This window comes from Lissotriton vulgaris, chromosome 1_2, assembly GCF_964263255.1.
Source record: "Lissotriton vulgaris chromosome 1_2, aLisVul1.2, whole genome shotgun sequence".
NCBI lineage: Eukaryota > Metazoa > Chordata > Amphibia > Caudata > Salamandridae > Lissotriton > Lissotriton vulgaris.
In genome coordinates, this window is record NC_141686.1 from 18628950 (window position 1) to 18651596 (window position 22647).

Genomic DNA, 22647 nt, shown 5'->3' on the forward strand with positions numbered 1-22647 from the left:
ACACGCACCCTGGCTGTCGTGTCGGTGTATAAGATCTGGATCCACTGTAGTATGACATTAGGGAATCCCATGTTGCGTACAATATGAAACGTGTAACTCCACTCTATAGAGTCAAATGCTTTAGCCACATCAAGCATGATGGCGGCTGCTGGCAAGTCAGGGTTAAGTATGTGGAACATAGAGAAAATGGTACGCAAGTTCTTGGAAGTGGATCTTTCCGGTATAAACCCAGACTGATCGGGGAGCACGAGGAGGGGCATTAAAGGTTGAATATTTGTAGCTAGGATTTTTGCCAAAATCTTAGCGTCTAGGTTGATCAGCGATACTGGGCGGTAGGACTCATATGAAGGAGGTGGTTTGTCTTTTTTGAGGAGTGTAATGATCATAGCTTGCCGTAATAATGGGGGTAGACAGCCAGATTCATGCGCCTCTGCGTACATTTCTAATAGATGGGGCACTAGAAGGACTACGTACGTTTTGTAAAATTCTACCGTTAGACCATCCGACCCAGGGGCCTTGCCATTAGAGAGGGAAAGAATAGCGTCTTTGACATCTTATTTGTCTATGGCAAAGATAGGTATTCTCGATGAGCGTCCGATAACCACGCACAGGCGTGTCTGATAGGTATTCCACCATGATGTCTTCAGCTACGTTGCCCTGTGTGGTATATAATGCCTTATAACAGTCCCTAAATTGTTCCACTATGGCTGGTGGGGTGAAGTGTTCCGACCCGATACCGTCAATGATCTTATCAATCTGAGTATGATTTTCACGGAATAACTGTTTAGCGGCAAGGATCCTGCCCGGTCTACCACCATAACCATATGCTCTGGCTACGTGTCTTCTTCCCCTATATCTCGCCTCCATTTCAGCTAATTTGTCATAGTCTGCCAAGAGTTTGCGTATGCGGGCGAGTAAAGCGTTAGATGGTGACGCCCAGTACTCTTTTTCCAACCCGTCTAGTGCTATCTTGGTTTTGAAGAGTTGCCCTCTTATTTCCTTCAAAATGCCTGATGTAGTGCTAATCCAGACCCCCCCTTATAGTCACCTTGAATGCCTCCCAGAGGGATGCCTGACTGTCCACTGAGCCTGTATTCTCTGTGAAATAATGAACTATGGCTGTCCTAATGGCTTCATTGAATGTGGGATCAAGTAATGCTTGAGCACGGAAGCGCCATGGGAAGGGGCGATGGGGGATTAGTAGGGATATGCAATTGCAGGAAGACAGGATTATGATCTGACAAAGTGCGGGTAGGTTGTGTGTATGAGTAACCCAGTTGTTTGCGTCTTCATTGAGCAGCCAGTATTCCAACCTGAACCAACTGTTGTGGGCGGGTGTGATATGTGTGCTTACCTTAATCTATCCATTCCACAACCGCTAGACATCTACCAGGCCCAGTTCTGTCATGACTTCATGTATACATAAGGCAACTTTAAGTGTACGAGCCCCTGTCGGGTTGGATTTGTCGACCTGTGGGTCCAGATGCGTGTTAAGATTTCCTCCCCACATTACTGCTGTTTCGGGCCATGTGCGTAGCGTAGAGAGCATTTGTATTAAAGGCGTGGGATCATCAACCACAGGTCCGTACATATTAATAATTGTGAGGTTGCCTAGTTTGCCCTGTACCATGGCGCAACGGCCTTCTGAGTCTGTGTGAGTGTGGGTAGGCCAAACTTGTACACCCTTCTTGATCAGAATAAGTACACCCCGAGCATAAGTGGAATAGGAAGATGTCAGCCGGAACCCCGACCACCTGTAAGTAATTTTAGAACTGTGTGTTTGTTCAGGTGAGTCTCTTGCATTAGGGCAATCTGTACATTGTGTCTGTCCAAATATGACAACACCTGCCATATCTTTTTTGGGGAGTTGAGACCATGGGCATTCCATGTCATACACCTGTAATCTTCACCCTTTATCCATGTGGAAAGATCTAGATACGCAAACTGTGTATAGTGGACAGCACTCACCAAGTGTCATTGTTGGACTTATCACTCTGTCTACAGCTCTGATCTCGCTATTTGCATTCTCCTGATATCTTATCCAACCCCCTCCCACTTTAGCAACCGAATCTTGCCAAAGGCAAATCCCATTGACACAACTAAACTTGAGAACAAAACAGTAGTAGTGGGGTACATCCAACAGGGGACGTAGAGGCTACAGCCACTCCCCGAAAGAACAGGGAGGGGCCGCCTTAGAAGTGTTTGCGCTTCTAGCTGCTAGCCCACCATAATAAAGCAGTGAATACATACACATTGATGCTAGACCTGTCAGCCCTTTGGGTGGTCCTCCCCCTTTTTGCTCCTCAATCTTTTTCTTTTTATGTCCACTGGAATTTTTCAGGGGTTGACCTAGGGGTTAGGTGCTTCTTGTCCCTATAGTGTTTCCCGCCCCTATAGTGTTTCCCTTACCCTAGGTGCCTTTCTGACTAAAATTTACAAGACACACAAAATGGTGGCCAGAAACTGCCACAGTTGGTTACCTCAGGGAAGGGGCCCATAGAACATCACTCGCTAATACATCCGACAATTAAGGCAAGCCTGCGCTGCATATACAACAGGGTTGCCTACCCGTTTTAGCTAAGCTGTGTGATCTTGGTCAAGTAGTTTCTTTCATATACCACACTGCTCTTGAGCTGTCAAACCTGAAATCGGTCTTACCTCTGCCTCACAAGCAGCATTACTACGCTTGGGTGTAGGAATGCCAGTCAGTGCGCATGGGAACAACCGTAAGCTTAGTGCATATTGCTATTTTGTGACATAGTGTTAAAAGCTACATTGCTTTATTCTTTCATCTGCACTCTTCCTAAATGAAAGTTTGGCTTCATTTCATAAGTTCTGTTTTTCTAATGCATCTGTGGCTTATCTACTAATGAATGTAAAACTGAGCCTGGTAGGTATGCTCTACTGTGATGTATTTTCTCTGCAGTACCTTTCCTTTGAAGGGAGGGGAGGAATTATATGCAGGTTATTATGAGTTTTATTGTGATTTGTTTTCAATCCTTTTATGGTGCTAACCAATTGTAGGCGTACAATAAGTTATTAGCCAATCTAAGATAATTTAGTGGCACTTGTGGAGACTCTCTGTTTATAAGCTCGGGCTTTTGACCTAGGAATAGGATTTAACATTTAGTTAAAATAATGTTTTTTGGGTTACTTAACACAACTTTATACCAATCCATTAGCGGGTAACTTCTGTCATATTCCTCGGTGTGTTGATGTGCTTCAGAAGCCTGGAGAAAGAGGGACTAGGAGTTGAGGTCATTGCAAGGAGTACCTAGTACTGTTTTGCATAATTGGAATGAAATGTTTATCCTATGACATTATAATAATTGATTTAACACTATTTTAATAGAGGTTAGAAGAAGAGGAACGTCAGAGAGCAGCAGATTGGGATCGACAACGTGTACAAGCTGCCAGGGCAATGGTGCTTATTGAACGACACCAAAAGCGACAGGAAAAGGAACTCCGCAAAGCTCAGGATCATTTGAATATGCAGCTTTCCCAAGCACACAAAGAACAGTAAGTACATGGAGGAGAGAAGAGACTAGGTCTTTCCAATTCTTGTTTATTCACAGAGCAATTCTTATTTGCATTTGAGATTTATGGTGGGGGGCAAATCATGCAGCCTTCCTTACTGGGATCTTGTATGCACCTCCATGTGGGAATCCCTTTGCTGAGGTTTATATTAGAGAAACAAGGTTCATGTAGAAGAAGTGGGCCTGATTGTATGTGTTTCCGTAGGAGAATTTGATTGTCATCTGCCCATCTAAATACAGGTGCAGTTTGAGAGAGAGCCTTCCAGTGGCATTAACATGGTGGTGGATCACTTCTTCCCTGGTATTTGCAGCCTTCTCATTCATGTCCCCAGGACCATGAGATGTTTATCATCTGCCTCAAGGACATTTATTTCCAGAACAGTCATGTCATCGACATGGGCTGCCAGTTAGCATTGGGTATTACATTTAAAAGGCTGTTCTATTGGCTTTGCCAATGCTTGTTAGCACTGCCATGCAAACTTATATTCCTAGATGCATGGGCATACATAGATGCCACTCTTGGATTGGGTTTTCTATTTAAGGAAACCGAATTTAAAGATGGCTGCTAGTGTGCACGCAGGCGCCTTGAGCATGGGCACGCTTGCCTCATGATGGATGTGTCACACCTTTCTGTTTGGAAATGCTCTCAGAACACTGTTTAACTTCGACCTGGCCTTGATGCCCAGTCCTTAACAGTCTTGGTCTGCCAGAGGTAAGGGCAAAGCCTTCCAATAGCCACAATGCTGCATACACTAGAAAAGCACCTAAGTAGGTGGTGCCTCCCATAAGAAGTTCCTATGGAGTAAAATTCCCACAGGCAAAAACCTTCTAATGGCTGATGGGCCTCACCAGCGGATGGTACCTAAAGATGGACTCAAAGGCAGAAGGAACACAGGAGAACTCGAGAACTGCAGTAGCACTAAACAGAATTCACTGGAACAGGAGTGTGCAACACACCCACAGGAAGAAGTGTTGGAACACAGGGAGCAAAAGGAAAAATTGCCTTTTATAATGGTAAAACAAGAATCGCATCACAGGAACGTACGGCTGCCATGATGGATTGGAAAAGAACACTAAAAGCAGGTGGAGCCACAATTTTAAATTGGGTCATGTAAATACTCAGGAGGATTCTGGGAATAAGAAGAACTTCCAACAATATGGAAACGCTGACCGCGTTCTCCCAACCAGCTTTCCCAAGAAGAGGAATGGACTTGCGAGAGGTGGTACTAGTGAGCCGGACCCAGTGAGGTGAGTGTGCAGGAGCAGTGATGCATTGACCCACTGGCCTCTACCCCAATGCTTGGAAGCCCTGCGTTTCATCCACTTGGAATGGGAACAGAGATAGCTGCGAGGCAGGTTGCTGGCTCAACAGTATGCCCCCTTCTCGAGGCCCCAGGCTTGTAGGGAAACTCTCAAAAAAAGAATCAAACTAGGACAGGGGCATGGGAGGAAGACACATCTTCCCATGAAAGCTCCCTGGGTGGATAGTCTTTCCTGTTGATAAAAAACTGGTGGTTGTTCCTCGAAGGGCGTGAGTGTCATATTTCCAGAACCTCAAGCTCAGCAGTACCATCCACCAAAAGTGGTAGGTGTTGAAAAAAGAAGCAATGAAAGGGATCACTGCAATAATGTTTCAACTGTGAGGAATGAAATACTGTATGGACCTTCATCAACAGAAGCAAGTGAATCTTGAAGGCGACAGGATTGATCATCTTCACTATCTTGAAGGGGCCATAAAAGCGTGGTTTGAACTTGTTTGGAGAAAGATGATCAGGTAAGAATTTAGAGGAGAGCCACATCTTATCTCCAGGAAGGAAAACAGGAGAAGGACACCGATGGGCAACAGACTTCATCTTTTGTTTAGCCTCTTGTAGATTACCAAGAATACGCCTATGAACCATCCAAAGGTGGCAAATTAAACTAGCAGATGCGTGCAACAGAAAGAGAGGCACAGGGCCGAGAAGGAAGGGATTTAAGATGAAGACCATACAGACAAAAGAAAGGTGTGGAGTTGGTGGCACTATGAAGAGAGTATTATAGGAAATCTCAGCCAAGGGAAGAAACGTGGTCTAATCATGCTGTGTGGAATTATAAAAACAACAAAGTTATTGTTCACGGCTCTGGTTCAGAAGTTCTGTTTGCCCATTAGTTTGTGGATGAAACCAGAGAATAGGGCTACATCAACCTGTAAGGATTTGCTCAATGTTTTTTTTAAAATGGGAAGCATACTGAGATGACAGCTCACCCCATAAAGACTAAAAAATCTCCTGCAAAAACATATTGCCTATGGTTGTAGCAGAAGGCAGTTTTTTTAAAGATGTGAAAAGGGCCATATTCGAAAAGGAATCTACTGTCACCATTATGACTCAGTTACTAGATGATGGAGGTAGTGCACTCTGATGAAATCTGTAGATACAGTATGCCAAGGTTCAGGAGGGTCTGGCAAAAGCTGAAGTAATGTATGAAAGTAACAAGGACCCCCTGATTTTATCTAATTTCTAGGACAGGTAGAACACAATGTAAATATCTTCCTAGACAATTAAGTACACAATAAACACATGCACAATATGTGTCTCATAGTTCCAACCAGTAATGTCAAACAATAGCAACTAATGAACTAAAAACAATTAGTAAAAAATTATGTAGATGCTTTATTCAATTATTCATACATTCTAATAAAAACAATGTAAATGTCTAATACATAGTATAAACTAATATTTTAAAAAACAGACAGATCATATACATAGCAATTCTGTTTCTTAAAATACAATACAATAAACAGAGCTATGGCAGGGCTGTATATTGTTTGACGCGCGTTTCGGCGTGTGTAACGCCTTCGTCAGGAAAAAAGCCACAATTCCTTTATTACTTGGTCAGGAGATTTTGGTACGATTAAAACGATAAAAAAAAATCCTGAGGGAAATTGCACCTTATGTCTAATGGATGATTGTTCCTTACTATTCCAATGGGTAGCAATGTTCTGGTTATGTTTATATCAGACGATAGGAACTCAGTTATGGTTTCATTGAGGAAATACCGACACAGATAAGTGTATGAATCTTATTACTAGATAAACTTGTCGTTTAGCATTAGCATCTTGCTTGAATGGCAGACTATGGTAAACGGTCATAGGGAGCACATGGAAAGGGAATGATGTCCTCATTTGATGGATAATGTGCAGAGCATGTGCTGCTACGAGTGGCTCACAGTCTCTCCGTGTCGGGGATGAAAAAAGTTGAAGTAATCCAAGAGGTCGAGTGTGGGAAGACTTATTTTGAACACCAATTTGATAGAAGTTAACATATTGCAAGAAGTTGGAGAAAAAATGGAGGAAGGATTATGACCCATCTTTAAAAGTGAGTTATAAATCGGCCATAAGAAGTTATCACAATGAAGTAAAAAATTCCAAGGCCAATTTTTGTTGAGGAAAAGAGAAACCAAGCGGGAAATTCCCCTAAGGAACTTTTTAAAGTTGTTAAATCTTTGACAACCACAAACCAGGGTAATTCCCCTTCACAACCCTCCATGAAAAGATGTAAGGAGTTAGCAGTCTTTTTCTAGAAAAAAGTTCACAGAGATTTATGACTCATTTCAAGGAGTCATGCAACAGATTTTCTGGTGACTCCAACTCCTCCTGTCTTACCCCATTTTTATTTCTGAATAAAGACACAGTGCAAACCATCTAAATTGGGATCTGCTCTAGATCTGGCAACCCCCATGATCTACTTAAAGGCATGGAGGCCATTCTTTCTCGGACAGTTGAAATTCTTAATCATTCATTAGTCTCAGGAACTATCTCCAAAAATATGGAAACATGCAATCATTAGACCGTTGCTCAAAAAAACGCATCTAGATCCATCATTACCTTTTAAATACTGTCCAATCTCACTGCTACCTTTTTTAGGAAAACCCCTAGAGAAACATGTAAATCAGGTGTTGTCTGATATTTTGGAAGACAATATTCGTCTTCAACCCACTCAGATGGGATTTCATGGTCAGCATAGTACTGAATCTGCCCTTCTTGCAGTTAACAAAGAGCGTAAAAGCATTCTTGATCAAGGTGGCTCAGCCGCAGTCTTTCTCCTGGATCTGAGCGTGACATTTGACACCATAGATTATTCCATTCTGTTAAATAGACTTGGGGAGATAGGGATTCAGGACAAAGCCTTGGATTGGCTTGCACAGGGACATTAGTTAGTGATTGCATATGCCGCCCTCTTGTTTTTACAATTGATGAAGTCATTAAAGCGATTACATCAACCTTAGGGGAGAAAGCTCCAGGTCCCGACGGAGTACCGTCTGACCTTTATAAAACAGATCCTAAGCTATAGGCCAAGATTTTAACCCATGATTTTAATGCAGCCTGTCTGTCTGGTTTTCCTCTGTCCTGGGCCAAGGCGGTTATTATACCGATCTTTAAGAAGGGAGAGAGGGACGATCCAGTTTGTTATAGGCCTATTTCGCTCCTCAACAAAATTACGGGGAAAGTTGTCCCGGCACGACTTACAGAGTGGCTCGATCAAGCAAGTATAGTTTCCGATCTCCAATATGGTTTTAGGCAAGGGAAAGGTACGCTGGACCAATGCCTTAATCTCCATTTGGTGATAGGGAAGTATACAGTTGCAAAGTGCGGGGACCTCCATCTGGCCGTTATGGATCTAACCTCGGCTTTTGACCTTGTTAACAGATCAAAACTCAGGGTGATCCTCCAAGATATAGGGCTAGACGTTGATTTGATTTATCTTTCTGGCAGCCATCCATGAAAACACAACAGCGGCTGTGCGCTTTAATGAAGATGGTAGCCTGACTAGTTCATGGGCAGTTAAAAGAGGGGTCCGGCAGGGGTGCATTTTGGCCCCCTTGCTGTTCACTCTCTATATTAATAAATATGGGGATTCTCTTATCTCTTGTTGTAAGGATATCCCTAGAGCCGGCACCAAAATGATACAAGCACTTTTGTATGCTGACGATGCGGTGTTGGTGGCCAGGACCGCAAGGGGGCTACAAACGGTCTTAAATTGTTTTATAGATTTTATGTAGCCATTGGACCTCATCATTAATTTTAAAAAGTTACAAGCTATGTCCATTGGCTTGAGGAGGGCAGCGAGGATAAAAATCTATTGCAAGGGACTCAAGTTAGTAAAATTCCCTGCTTTTCCATATTTAGGGGTACTTTTTGATGACCGGTGCTCATGGAACACGCAGCGGGCACACAAAAAGAACGTACTAACTAGAGCATCAGGGGCCACTTTAGACTTTGCAAAAAGAATAGGATCAAAACCACTCCCGCACTTATGAAGATCTATAATGCCAAGTGTCTACCTATGGCGACTTATGGGAGCGACATCTGGGGTTACACAGACGTCAGAGAAATCCAGGGAGCTGAAAACACTTTTTTGCGTAGGCTGCTTTCGGTGCAAACTTTTAGCAAACACGAGGAATTAATAGCAGGTTTTATTTCTGACCAGATTGCGGTTGCCCCTTTATTGCGTTGGCTGAGAATTTGGGCACAACCTACTCCAAATCTTAACCAATTGAGCATCCAAGATTGTCTCACCCTGGCAAAGTTTTTAGACATTCCATTGATTAGATATATTAAGGACCAGATGGAAATGCTCGGCTGCCCCGATTTATTTTTGACCCTCACAGCATTGGGTAAGCCGGCCATCAGAGACCTCAAGCAGCAGTTCTTAGATAAACTGTTGCGTTGGTAAAGGATCTGAACGGAGACTAGAGTATGGTAACGCAGGTTTCATTAGTATAGACAGGTGTCTTTTTCTCCTTTTCAGTCTTTCAGGGCTAATAAAGTCTAGTTCCGCTTTATGCACTGGGCTTCTTTCTCTCCCGGACTCTCGGTGTACACGCTCCTTCCTCTTCTTGCGGTGGGTCTCAGGTGATTCTTTGTCCATATGCCGGGGTACATAAACAAAAGAGACAAGAGCAGCGGTGAGGCCTCGTTTCTGCTATTTGTCTTAGTGACAGGGAGGGTAGTGAGGGAACACCCGAGCACTCGTGCACACAGCACGTCAAACTGGAAAGAAAAAAAGGACTAGGTGTGTAGTGCTCAAAACGTGACACCCAAAAACAAAGGGCTTTAACAGAATGTTGTGTTGCTTCGGTGCTACCGGGGTAAGCTATCCCGCCTCACGACCTAGCCCGCGAATCGGTTGCGTACCTGTAGGAGCCAGGCACCTCCAGGTGCGTGGCTGGGCGGTTCGTGGGGTCGTTTGTCTCCTGGCTCTGCCGGTGACCCAGGTGACACGGCCTTCCGGTCCTCTCTCCTCTCCGCAGCGATCCCTCCGTAAAGCACAGTCTTTTCTCCTCCTGGGTTGTCTTCCTCTCCAGTGTACTGCCACGGTCTCCTCCGGATATCCTTCTTCTTTACGGCTCCCTCGGAAGACACATCAGGGGGCGGAGTCACATTCCTCCCGATTCTCCAGTCGGAATCGCCGCTGTCGAGTGTATCGTCCAGGCCAGAGGCATTTCTGGGATCTGTGGTCCAGGCATCCTGTCAGGAAAAAAGAAGAGGGGGAGAGGGAGGTATAGCGCTCCACCAGTTGTCTTGGTCCATATGTTTCTCCGATGACAGGTCGACTTTGTCACATAGACGAAGGGTATTAAGGGAGGAGAACGAATTGAAAAAACCCATGGTGAGAAGATTTGCTATACTGAGCCTGGGACGACAAATGCAACCATATTTATCTTATATAAACAAACCATACCATCTCTTTGTTCTGACAAGATTCAGGCTTGTTATGGTTCCCTGGATCCTTGCTTTTCCTAAAGAGTACTTCAAAGAAGGAACATTAAGTCCTTGTTCCCTGTGATAATTTCTCAGACTAGAACACTCTTCACACAATATTCTTCTGTGCATATTACAATTCACTGTGCAGAAAATGTATCATTCCTTTGCTTAGAGGTTGTAACTTCGAACAAGTTAGGCCGGCGCTGGTATATTTACAAACGCTAGCGTCACCCATGGTCGGTTTTTGGGTAGCAAGTTTTCTAGCAGGAGCAATCAGGCGTAGGAACAGGTCACTTATGAGCTCCCCTGTGGATACGGCAACAAATCAAGTTATCTAAATTTTATTTTTGGTTTTTACATGTAAAGCTGGGCTGGGCTAATTTTAGTTTATTTATTTATTTGCTCCCAGGCCTAATTATGTGTTGGTGGGCTGTATTGTCATTTTTGTGGTTATCTTCCCTGTTATGGATTTGAGAGGCGTGCTCATTCTTGTATGAATTGTTGTACTACATGATGGAGTGTATTTTATTGTTCCACACGGGAGCGGTAGTCAATGAACACTGAGTGGAGCAGGTCTCTACGAAGATTATTAACCGTTTTATGTTTTTTTACTTTCTATGTCTGTTACATGGGTACAAGACGGGGGATCTTAACTTATTTTATATCTATGTATTTTATGAATGTAGATTTGATCTGTCCTGTTTGTTATTTGTACTTGGATGGCTTTAATCAGCTGATTAAAGTTAATTTTGACTGACTGACTGGCTTGTCACATTTCTAAATAATAGATCCTTCAAGTAATGGCTGTTTCTCTGACACAGGTGCCACAGGGTTCCTCACTCAGCCCCACTTTATTTAATATCTATATGCGGCCGCTAGCAGATATCGTCCATGAATTTGGCCTATCCATGGTCTCGTATGCAGACGGCATACACCTGGTGGTCACCGTTGTTAATGGAGCAAATCTTGAATGCAAACAATTGGCACCATGTTTGAAAAAAGTGGCTAAATGGATGACTAACAGTCATCTGAAATTAAATGGGGACAAGACAGAGTTGATGATTCTGGGGAGCAATGCCGTCCTCAGGCCTCTGTCTAGCTGGCCCTAGTTTCATGGTGAGCTCTCCAACCCCTAACCCTTCCATCAAAAATTTGGGAATTTGGGTGTACAAAGAACTATCAATGGAAGAACAAGCAAAAAAGCTGGCGGACATGTGTTTCGGATTACTCAGAATGAACCGGAAGGTCCTGGAGTTGATTCCAAAGTATTTAAGGAAAATAGTAATTCATTCTATGGTGATTTCCGGCCTTTACTATGGTAATTCCCTTTACCGAGGCTCCCCAAAATACACTATAAAATTATTTCAAATTGTGCTGTACACAGCAGCTAGGCTTCTCTGCAAAATCCCAATTCATTAACCAGTAAGGGAGCATCTGGAACAGTTCCATTGGCTCCCGGTTGATGCGAGTATTACATTCAAGGCACTTTACTGGACACATAAAGCAATAAACAATAGAGGTCCCCCAAAATCAGAGGCCTGGTTGTGCCATTTGTCCCCAACAGAAGCCTAAGATCATCTCAAGAACGCCTTCTCAGAACTACAAGAATTAAGAGAGCAAGATGGAACACCTTGCCTCATGAATTAAGACTGGTAGAAGTGGATTCTAGATTCAGGAAAAAGTTAAAGACATGGTTATTCCCGCAGTAATTCTAACAAACATTTTCCCCCTCCACAGCTCAATTGCTCAGCGATGAGAAGCCCTAGGGCAGCTATGCTCTTTCTAAAACTATTTAACATTATCATTAACATTTAACATGGTGCTGAGTGTCTTTTCTGAACGAAGGCCACTAAATGGAGCGGGACCGTACATTGATGGTAGATTTAATGCCTCTGTGACCAGCAACAGAAGCATCTTGACACATTTTAAGTACTTTGAGTGTAAGCGGCTTGCCTATTAAAAAGAGTCTTCCTCTTGAACAGTAATTTTTCTCTTTTTTGAAGTTGACATAACAAAGATGTTTTGTCTGTCATGGAAATTTTAGAATAGTTGCCTTGAACTATATCCAAGAAGGTTTGTGCTTCTTCAATAATTCATTGTGGAGAGAGGACATTCTGTTTGAAGGAAAATATGGACTCCTAGGCAAGCCCACCTGTGCCCAGCGCCAGGAACTCTGGTCCTCGGACCATCCACTGATATGACTCCAGCACCCTCCACACCCTCCACAACGGATGTTCCACTGCCTGCCACCTTGCGTCGCTGAAGAACACCCAAGACCCATTCACCTGCCGCAACTGCACCCTCACCTGCCTCCGCACAGCAGACCTCCCCGACCACAGGACCCTCAATAACCGGACCTGACCACCTCAGATGCATCCTACCCAACACCTGCTCCCTCAAAAGACACACCGCGGAGACTCCATCTCCCCCGGCGTCGCCTTAATCATTGAAAGCTAGATGAACCCCACCTTCGGCCCGGACATCGCAATTGCGATCCCAGACGGCTACAAAATCATCCACAAGGACTGCATGAACCGACCGGGAGGAGGCAATGCCATTCATACATAAAAACATTATCTACCTTACAACCAGCTCTGACAATTCACCTGACATGGTGCACCTTAACTTCCTGATCCAGCTTAACCTGAACGCCACCCTCCATGGTAACCTTGCCTACAGACCTCCCGGACTCTTCCCCCGTCAGTGAAGCAATAGACAACTTCATTGCTTACCACTCTCTCGCCTCAACAGACTACATCCTCCTCGGTGACCTCAATTTCCACCTGGACAACCTCCAGGACTAGAAAACCTGATCCCTACTGGAGAACCTCACCACCATCAGACTAAAAAAACTGGTCACACCGTCAACCCACTCAGTATGACACATGTTCAACCCCATCTTCTCCCTGCAAGCAACATCTTCGTCAGCCACACCTCAGAGCAACTTTGGACAGACCACCACTGCATCCACTTCTTCACCAAACACACCGTACGCCCACAGCGATCCTTGCAAAAGCTGGAACAAGGTCACTGAAGACCAGCTCACCATGTCCCTCAGCAAACCCTCCCCATCGACATCCACAGACTCTAACACCTCAGCACACAACCTCCACTGCTGGATCTTGGACTACGCCACCACACTGGCTCCCCTCAGGAAACCCGCCCTCCAAGAAAGCCAGCTGGTTCTCCCCCTCCCTCCAAGAGTCCAGGCCCACCTGCAGACGGTTCGAGAAAAGATGGAGGAGCAGCAAGATCATGGCAGACCACGCAACCTTCAAAACCGCCGTCACCGCACACCACCACCTCATCAGAACAACAAAGAAAGCAGCCATTCAGGAATGCATCAACGCCAACACACACAATAGCAAAGAACTCTTCGCAGTGGTCAAAGAATTCGCCAAACCCAGCACAGAAACAGCAGATATTCCATCCTCTCAAGACCTCTGCATCAAACTCACCACCTTCTTCCACCATAAGATCAAAGAGATCTACGACAGCTTCGCAACCCAAGACCCACCCACCCCACCCGCATACAACCCCACCTGCAACCATCCCACCTGCAACCACCACACCCAATGGCTCCAGACTCCAGCAGATCTTGTCCAACTGGACCACCCTCACCTCTGACTACACCCTCAGGATCTTGAAGAGCATCCAATCTGGAGTCCTCTCAGATTCCTGCTCTCATCACATCTTCAACAGAGCCGGCACCTCCATTGCACCCGAACTCTGCTGCACCATCAATTGCTCCATCAAGTCCCCCACCTTCCCGGAAGACTGGAGCCACGCAGAGATCAACTCCTTGCTGGGGAAACCCGCTGCTAACCTGACGGACTTCAAGAACTACAGACCCATCTCTTTGCTCCCCTTCCCAGCCAAAGTTATTGAGAAAGCCATCAATGCACAACTCTCCGAGTTCATTAAAATGAACCACATCCTGGATCCCTCCTAATCGGTTTTCAAAAACAACCTTAGCACAAACACCACTCTCCTCGCTGCTACAGACAACTTCCGCACCCTCCTTGACCCAGGCGAAACTGCTGCCCTCATTCTCCTGGACCTCTCAGCCTCCTTCGACAACTTCTCCCACCACACCCTCTAAGCATAACTCCATGACACCGGCGTCTGCGACAAAGCCAGAGAATGGATCAGCTCCTTCCTTACCGGCCGAACACAGAGAGGCTGACTTCCACCGTTCAACTCAGAACCTACAGAAATCAGCTGTGGAGCCCCATTCTCTTCCACATCTACATAGCCCCACTTGCAGCCATCATCAGAAGCCACAGACTCAACATCATCTCCTATGCGACAACACATGATTTTCTTCCTCATAGACAAACCCACAGCTACCAAGAGGAACTTTCACAATGGGATGAAGGCAGTGGCCACCTGGATGAAGGACAGTTGCCTCAAGCTTTACTCAGACAAGACTAAAGTCATTATCCTGGGCACCACCCCTCCACCTGAAACGACTCCTGGTGGCCCGCAGCACTCGGAATCCCCTCCCCACTCCCTCGGACCATGCACACAACCATGGAATTATACCAGACCCCTCGCTATCATTGGATCGCTAAATCAACTCTGTTTCGTCCTCCTGCTTCCATATGCTCCACCTACTTTGTAAGATCTTGAAATGGATCCCAACCGAGTCCAGGAAAACGGTCACCCATGCACTCGACAGCAGCAGACTTGACTGCGGCAACTCACTCTACCTTGGCACCACCCAGAAACTCCATAAGAAACTGCAGAACATCCAGAACCCCTCTGACAAACTCATACTGAACATCCCATGCCGCAGCCACATCACCAGCCACCTGAGAAACCTTCACTGGCTACCTAAAGAATTACCTTCAAGCTCCTCATGCACACCTACAAAGCTCTCCACAACATCGGACCTGCATTCCTCCTGGCCACCTTCCCACGGATCTGCAAGACCTCCGCCTCGCTGCGAAGACCTGGAACTCCCTGCCTCTGCACCTCAGGCAATCACCCTTGCTACCGCAATTCAGAAGGACCTCAAGACCTAGCTCTTTGACTGAATCTCAGATCCATCCCCACCCACCTCTCAGCATCTTGAGACCCTCGCAAGTGAGTAGTCGTGCTTTATAAGAACCTGATCGATTAATTGATATATTCTGTTTCAGACTGATCAAATTTGCGTTTCTCCAATTTGAAGCACAATTGATTTTGATGAAGCCTTTCGAGCACCTGACAAACAAGATGATGGTGATGTATAGAATCTTTTGAGTAAACCAAGAAGTCATCTATAGAGATATCTACAAAGTGGTTTCACATGTCTGCAAAGATGTGATCCATGAAACAGTGAAAGGTAGCTGGAGCATTACTCCTTCCAAAAGACATTACCCGGTATTCCAAGTGTTCAAGAGGGGTCCTGAAGGCTGTCTACCATTCATCTCCTTCCTTAAAGCCCAGTAGATGATATGCTCTGCCAAGTTCTAATTTGGTAAAAATCTTGCCTCCCGGAACAGATTCTAAAATGTCTTTAATGTGGGGCAATGGATATCGATCTTTGATGGTAATCTTATTCAATCCCTTAAAGTCGATAAAAAGTCTCTCTTCTTCTTAGGAACCATAAACATAGCGGCCCGAGGGGGTAAGTGGATCAAGTTGTTAGCCTATTCTGCAAATTCTCCTCCAAGTATTGTCTCAGGGCCTCCTTTTCTGACTCTGAAGGAGAATAAAACAGACCAAAGAAAACTACCAATTCTGGTTCTAAAGGAACGGCACAATCAAATTCTTGATGTTGTGTTAAAGTACCTTCCTAGGTTTTTGAAAAAGAGAACTAAGGAGCAGGAAGCCCTTAGAGGAGTTTTATTAAACTATTGTTGTCTCTGGGGTTTTTTGGTACGGCTTTGCGAGTCCAGTATTCTTCAGTGGAAAAACAGAACCAGTGATAAATGGGAGGATTATGATACAGTACTTGTCTCCCAGTTGAAAGGATTATGGAGTACCAGCCAGGAAATTCCTTGTATCAACATATGATTAAGAGTGATGATCAGGTCAATAGACACAATTACACTATGTTTTCCGATGGTCATTGTCATAGGTTTTGTCATTTCCTTCACTGGGCCAGAAGCCAGTGGAGTCCTGTAGGAAGCTGGCTCTGTATATACTATACTAAAGTAAGGTATAGTGTGCACACAGTCCAGGGAGTCACCAGAGATGTAGCAGGAGCTAAATTAGGTACGTTTTGGCGAGCAGTTAGGCTTATCCAGAGGGTGTGTTAAGCATTTGTTGTATTCACTCCATCAAGACTGATGCACACACTCAGAAACTGAATCGAGACCAAATGGGTAAGTATAAAAAAAAGGTATACTTGTATCAGTTTGAGTTACACAGTAATTACTTTCAGATTACGTTTTAGTTACTTTTGGATTGCTTTGAATACTGGGGTGGTGTGCCTAGATATCACACCTTAGACTCTCACAAGGTAAGTAAGAATTTTTATACTTTGTAGTTTACTTCTCTTTTTCCCATACAAACATCAGTTCGATACTTAGAACATTTTAGTCCCCAAAATCCCTTAACATGCGTTACCATGAGAGAAAAAGTGTTAGCGATTTCTCAGGTACGTACACGACTTACGAGTGAGAGTTTTGGGGGTTAGGACCAAGGTTCCCCAAGGTCTAGATGGACACTCAAGTTGCACCACCAGCGGGACTGGGGCGGCCGGGTGCAGAGTGCAGGGGCCCAATGTTAGCCAATGGGGCTACGGGGTCACTGCAGGGGCCAATGACCAGCACAGGAGCTGCACCACCAGCGGCACTGGGGCGACTGGGCGCAGGGTGCAAAAAGGACATTGGACCCTGTGCTTTCAATGGAGACCTTTGGTTCTGCAAAGTTGCTGAATGCTCGGGCAGGGAGATTTCCTGAAGGTGATCACCAGCTGGAGAGATAAGTTGGGTTCTTAAGGGATGCCTGGGCACCATGGGGCATCGGGTGCAGGGGTGTCTTCTGGCATCTGATTTCCTTACAAGCTCCGGTCAAGGCCGGGGAGACCCTTCAGGTTGAGGCTGCAGGTGTTGTCTGGAAGCTTGTGGGAGGTCAGGGATCACCAGATCCCAGGTCAGGATGTCTGGGGTGACCTCCTTGTGGTGTTGGGCCAATCGAACTCGGGCGATGAGCGTTGAGTGCAGAGTGGTGCAGATCGCGGAGTCGCCAATTCCGTGGGTGAGTGTTTGTTTGAGCAAATCCGGTGCTCACGGGAGACGGAGTCTGTAAGATGGTTGCATGGCAGGTCCTCCAAGCTCTGGGTGTTGCTGGCTGCTGGACTGCCTGGAGTTCTTGCTGTAGGCAGGACATCGACGGGACAGGACGGTAGGGCTGGGGCAAATCAAATCAGTTGGTGTCCTCTTCTCCTTCCTTGGTCAGCACGTCTCTATGGTCCTTCTTCTTTCTTCCTCGAATCTGAGGAGGCAAGCTTCAGGGTTGCCCCTAATACTACATTTAAGGGCATTAAAGGGGTGTGCAGGTCGGGACCAATAGGTCCCTTCCTTTGCATGGGTACACCCCCTATTATGTCACCCTCCAGTGGGTGGTGGCATGAGCCTCTTCCTAATAGCTGAGTCCTCCCCATCTTCAAGATGGAGGGGACTGAGATGTGTGCTTCACTTCGCCTCCCCCACCAGAGGGGTGGGCTTGGCAAAGGTGGGCACACCTCTCTTCAAAGCTTGGTTTTCTAGCTGATTCTCTGACCCAAAATGGTGGCCAAAACCGGTGGAAGAGAGTTGCTGGGGACAGCAAAAGCAGGGACAGCTTCCAAGGGTGGCAGGCCTTTGAGCTTCCCCTTTTGTGGACCTAGCCCATCCTGGGGGAGGAGGCATAACACGTCTGCCCAGGATGGGCTTTGTTTCTGGAGCCAGAGAGTGGAGGCTCCCTACCTAGAGGTCCTGCCTGTGGTGGCAAAGGGCAGGCAGCCATTCAGGATCCACACCAGGGCAGGTCGATTTTCAGGGACCATCTCTAAGATGCCTTCTGAGTGCATTTTACATTAAATCCAACACTGGCATCAGTGTGGGTTTAATGTGCTGAGAGGTTTGCTACCAAACTTCTCAGTTTTTAGTAAAGCCATTATGGAGCTGTGGAGTTTGTAATGACCAGCGCCCAGACCTTGTACTCTTTATGGCTTTACTACACTTACAATATCTAAGAATGGGCTTAGACACTGTATGGGTACAGGGCTCATGCCACTGTACCCTCACCTTAGGGCCAGTGCACCTGGCTAGAGGGGTGACTTATCTAGGCCTCAGACAGTGGGTTGCAGGCATGGCACACAGGATGAGTGCCATGTCGACTCTTCACTTTTCTCTGCACCAAAACACGCAGCCTGCAATGGCAGTGTGCGAGTGTTCTCGTGCAGGGCATCTAAGGGTGGCACAATAGGTGCTGTAGCCCTTAGGGGCCTTCCACAGTGCCCTTGGTACCCATGGTAACTTTTACAAGGGGCTTACCTGTGGCCAGAATTGTGTCAATTGTGGGTACAAAGGGTACAGTCTTGGGAAAGAACACAGGCCCTAGGAATATCATTGGCAGGGACCCAGGGCACATCAAGTCTGGTTGCATCAGATGTCAGGCAAAAAGTGGGGGGTAACCATGCAAAAAGGAGGAGCATGCCTACACCCCCCCCCCCCCTCCCAAACAAAAGAGGGTGAGACTAACCTTTCCCAAGAGAGTGTTCATTGTCTAAGTTCAACTCTTCACTTTTCTCTGCACCAAAACAGGGAGCCTACAATGGGTGTGTGTAAGAGTTCTAGTGCAATAGGTGCTGCAGCCCTTAGGGGCCTTCCCTAGTCACAGTTCCCTTGGTACCCATGGTACCTTTAACAAGGGGCTTACTACCAAACATCCCTATTTTTAGTAAAGCCATTATGGAGCAGTGGAATTTGTAATGGCCAGCTCTCAAACCATATACTCTTTATGGCATTACTACACTTACAATATCTAAGAATGGGCTTAGACACTGTAGGGGTACATGACTAATGCCACTGTACCCTCACTTTAAGACTAGTGCACCTGGATTAGAGGGGTGACTTACCTAGGCCTCAGACAGTGGGTTGCAGGCATGGCACACAGGGATGAGTGCCATGTCGACTCTTCACTTTTCTCTGCACCAAAACACGCAGCCTGCAATGGCAGTGTGTGAGTGTTCTCGTGCAGGGCATCTAAGGGTGGCACAATAGGTGCTGTAGCCCTTAGGGGCCTTCCACAGTGCCCTTGGTACCCATGGTAACTTTTACAAGGGGCTTACCTGTGGCCAGAATTGTGTCAATTGTGGGTACAAAGGGTACAGTCTTGGGAAAGAACACAGGCCCTAGGAATATCATTGGCAGGGACCCAGGGCACATCAAGTCTGGTTGCATCAGATGTCAGGCAAAAAGTGGGGGGGAACCATGCAAAAAGGAGGAGCATGCCTACACCCCCCCCCCTCCCAAACAAAAGAGGGTGAGACTAACCTTTCCCAAGAGAGTCTTCATTGTCTAAGTTGGCAGTCCCAGGTCTATGTTCCACTGTAAATTCCATTCCATATAGGGATATGGACCACCTCAAAGGTTTTGGATTTTCTGCTTTCATCTGCATTAGCCATCTGAGAGGTCTGTGGTCAGTTTGAACTAGGAAGTGAGTACCAAACATTTATGGTCTCAGCTTTCTCAGGGACCAAACCTCAGCAAATGCCTCCCTCTCAATGGAACTCCAACGCTGCTCTCTGGAGAGTAGCCTTCGCCTTATGAAAGCAACAGGTTGGTGTTGTTCATCACCATTGGTTTGGGATAGGACCGTTCCTATCCCTAGCTCAGATGTATCAGTCTGCACTATGAACTGCTTGGGGTAATCTAGAGCCTTAAGAATACGTGCTGAGCACATTGCCTCTTTTAGGGTGTCAAGGCCTTTTGGCACCCAACTTCCCAGTTCACCTTATTGGGCATCTTGTTGGAGGTGAGTTCTGTGAGTGGAGTCACAATGTACCCATATCCCTTCACAAACCTCCTATAATACCCAGTCAAGCCAAGGAATGCCCTACTTGGGTCGGGTTGCTGGAGCTTCCCAATCCAGAATGTTCTGGATTTTGGTTTGAAGGCGTTGGAGATGGCCTCCCCCTACAGAGTGACCCAAATACACAACCGTTCCCTGCCCTATCTGGCACTTGGATGCCTTGATAGTTAGGCCTGCAGCTTGCAGGGCTGGTAAAACCTTCCTCAGGTGGACCAGGTGATCCTGCTAAACCATCACGATAAGCTGCACTAAAGCACTGCAATGCAGCAAGGGCTTGATTCACCAACCTTTGGAAGGCGTCAGGGGCATTCTTTAGACCAAAGGGCATCACAGTAAATTGGAAGTGCCCATTAGGGGTGGAGAATGCTGTCTTTTCTCTTGTTCCAGGGGCCATGCCAATCTTCCCGTACCCTGAAATTAAGTCAAAGGTACTTAAATATTTGGCAGCCCCCAACTTATCTTTCAGTTCATCAGCCCTGGGGATGGGGTGTGCATCTGTCTTGGTGACAGCATTGAGGCCTCTGTAGTCCACACAAAACCTAATTTCTTTCTTTCCACCCTGTGGATGAGTTTTGGAGACTAGGACCACTGGGCTGGCCCAGGGACTCTCAGAAGTCTCAATGACCTCCAACTCCAGCATCCTGCTGACTTCAGCTTTGATGCTTTCCTTGACTTGGTCAGACTAGCAATAGATTCTTGTTTTGACAGGCAAGCTGTCTCCAGTGTCCACTTCATGGGTACACCAGAGAAGCCTTAACTCTCTAACCTGTATGTTGGAGTAAGGGGTCTTGTCGAGCTCCTCAACCATATTCCCTCGATTGCTCATTATATTTCTAAAGTGGGGTTCTTTTTGGAAGACCTACACTAACAGTTATACATACTTCCCCCCTAACTTCGGTGACTTTTTACTTTTTCTAAAAAAGGCTGAAAGTACTTTACTCAGGGCCCCAATAAGGCTTTTAGAAATTGGAAAAAATTTCCAATCAAAAAATTTGTTGTACTGAAGACAATTTTTGGATTTTTTTTCATGTGATCAGAGTTTGACTAAGTTAGTCCAATAAATGCAATGCTTTGCATCCCGTTGATCTACCAATGTAGGAAGCTGGCTCTGTATATACTATACCAAAGTGAGGTATGGTGTGCACAGAGTCCAGGGAGTCCCCAGACGTATAGTCGAGGCTACATTAGGTAAGTACTAACAGCTCTTTGTGGTAGTGTGGGAGAGCAGTTAGTCTTATCCAGAGGGTGTGTTAAGCATTTATTGTATTCACTCAGTCAAGACTGATGCACTCCCTCAGATACTGTATCCAAACCAGCTGGGTAAGTATAACAAAGGTATACTTTTATTTACTTCTAGAACCAAGAAGGACTTGGTACAGGTAGGTAAAATATACTTTCAATTGTAGAATGTTATACAGAAATGCAATTGAACATGGATTTTCACGTGTCACTGGTTTGTAATACTTTAAACTGCAGTTTGAATTACACAGTAATTACTTTCAAATTATGTTTCTGTTACTTTTTTATTAATTTGAGTACTGGGGTGGTATACTTAGATACCACGCCTTTGGATCGCACAATACAAGGTAAGTAAAACTTGTAATACTTTGCAGTTTAGTTCTCTTTTCTCCATACAAACATCAGTTTGACACTTAAAACATTTTGGCCCAAAATCTCCTAACATGGGTTCCTATGGGAGAAAAAGTGTTAGTGGTTTCTCAGGTAAGTACTGCACATAGCCTTCATAGAGTGTGCTAGTGAATGATTGGAGCATGAAGGTACAGAGTTGTCAGCGACGACATATCCCAATAAAAAGAGATTATTTAGAGATGAAATCTTGCAAATCCATTGAAAAGACGTTTTCATAGTGATGTGTGGGGATTAAAGGCAGTGATACTACTATTAGATATCTGCACGGAAAGGCTACAAAAGAAAAGGTTGCAATGGCATTATATTGATGTCCTTGTGGAGGCTGCATTTAGATTAGAGGCTGCAACATGTCCCTAAAGAGATCACAGCGGGGGAAACACAGGAATATCACTGACAGGTGTCCTTACAGAGATCATACACAAAGGGGCACAGAAACATCACTGACAGGTGTATTTACAGAGATCATAGACAGGGGAACACAGAAATTTCACTGACAGGTGTTCTCGCAGAGATCATAGACAGGCGGGGACAGACATATAAGTGACAGGTGTATCTACAGAGATCATAGGGGGAATACAGAAATATCACCGACAGGTGTATTTACAGAGATCATAGAGAGGGGGACACAGAAATATCACTGACGGGTGTATTTGCAGAGATCATGGAGAGGGGTACACAGAAATATCACTGACAGGTGTACTTTCA

The 22647-nt window shown here is 45.6% G+C and overlaps 1 protein-coding gene across 1 annotated transcript in view; it reads left to right on the forward strand.

Annotated features, from left to right (window-relative positions):
* The window catches only part of RIBC2 (RIB43A domain with coiled-coils 2), a 146759-nt gene that overhangs the window by 118693 nt on the left and 5419 nt on the right, over positions 1-22647 (forward strand). The window contains exon 6 of the mRNA XM_086952747.1: positions 3353-3519. Within this exon, the coding sequence (XP_086808873.1) occupies positions 3353-3519 (167 nt within the window). The remainder of the gene's footprint in view (positions 1-3352; positions 3520-22647) is intronic.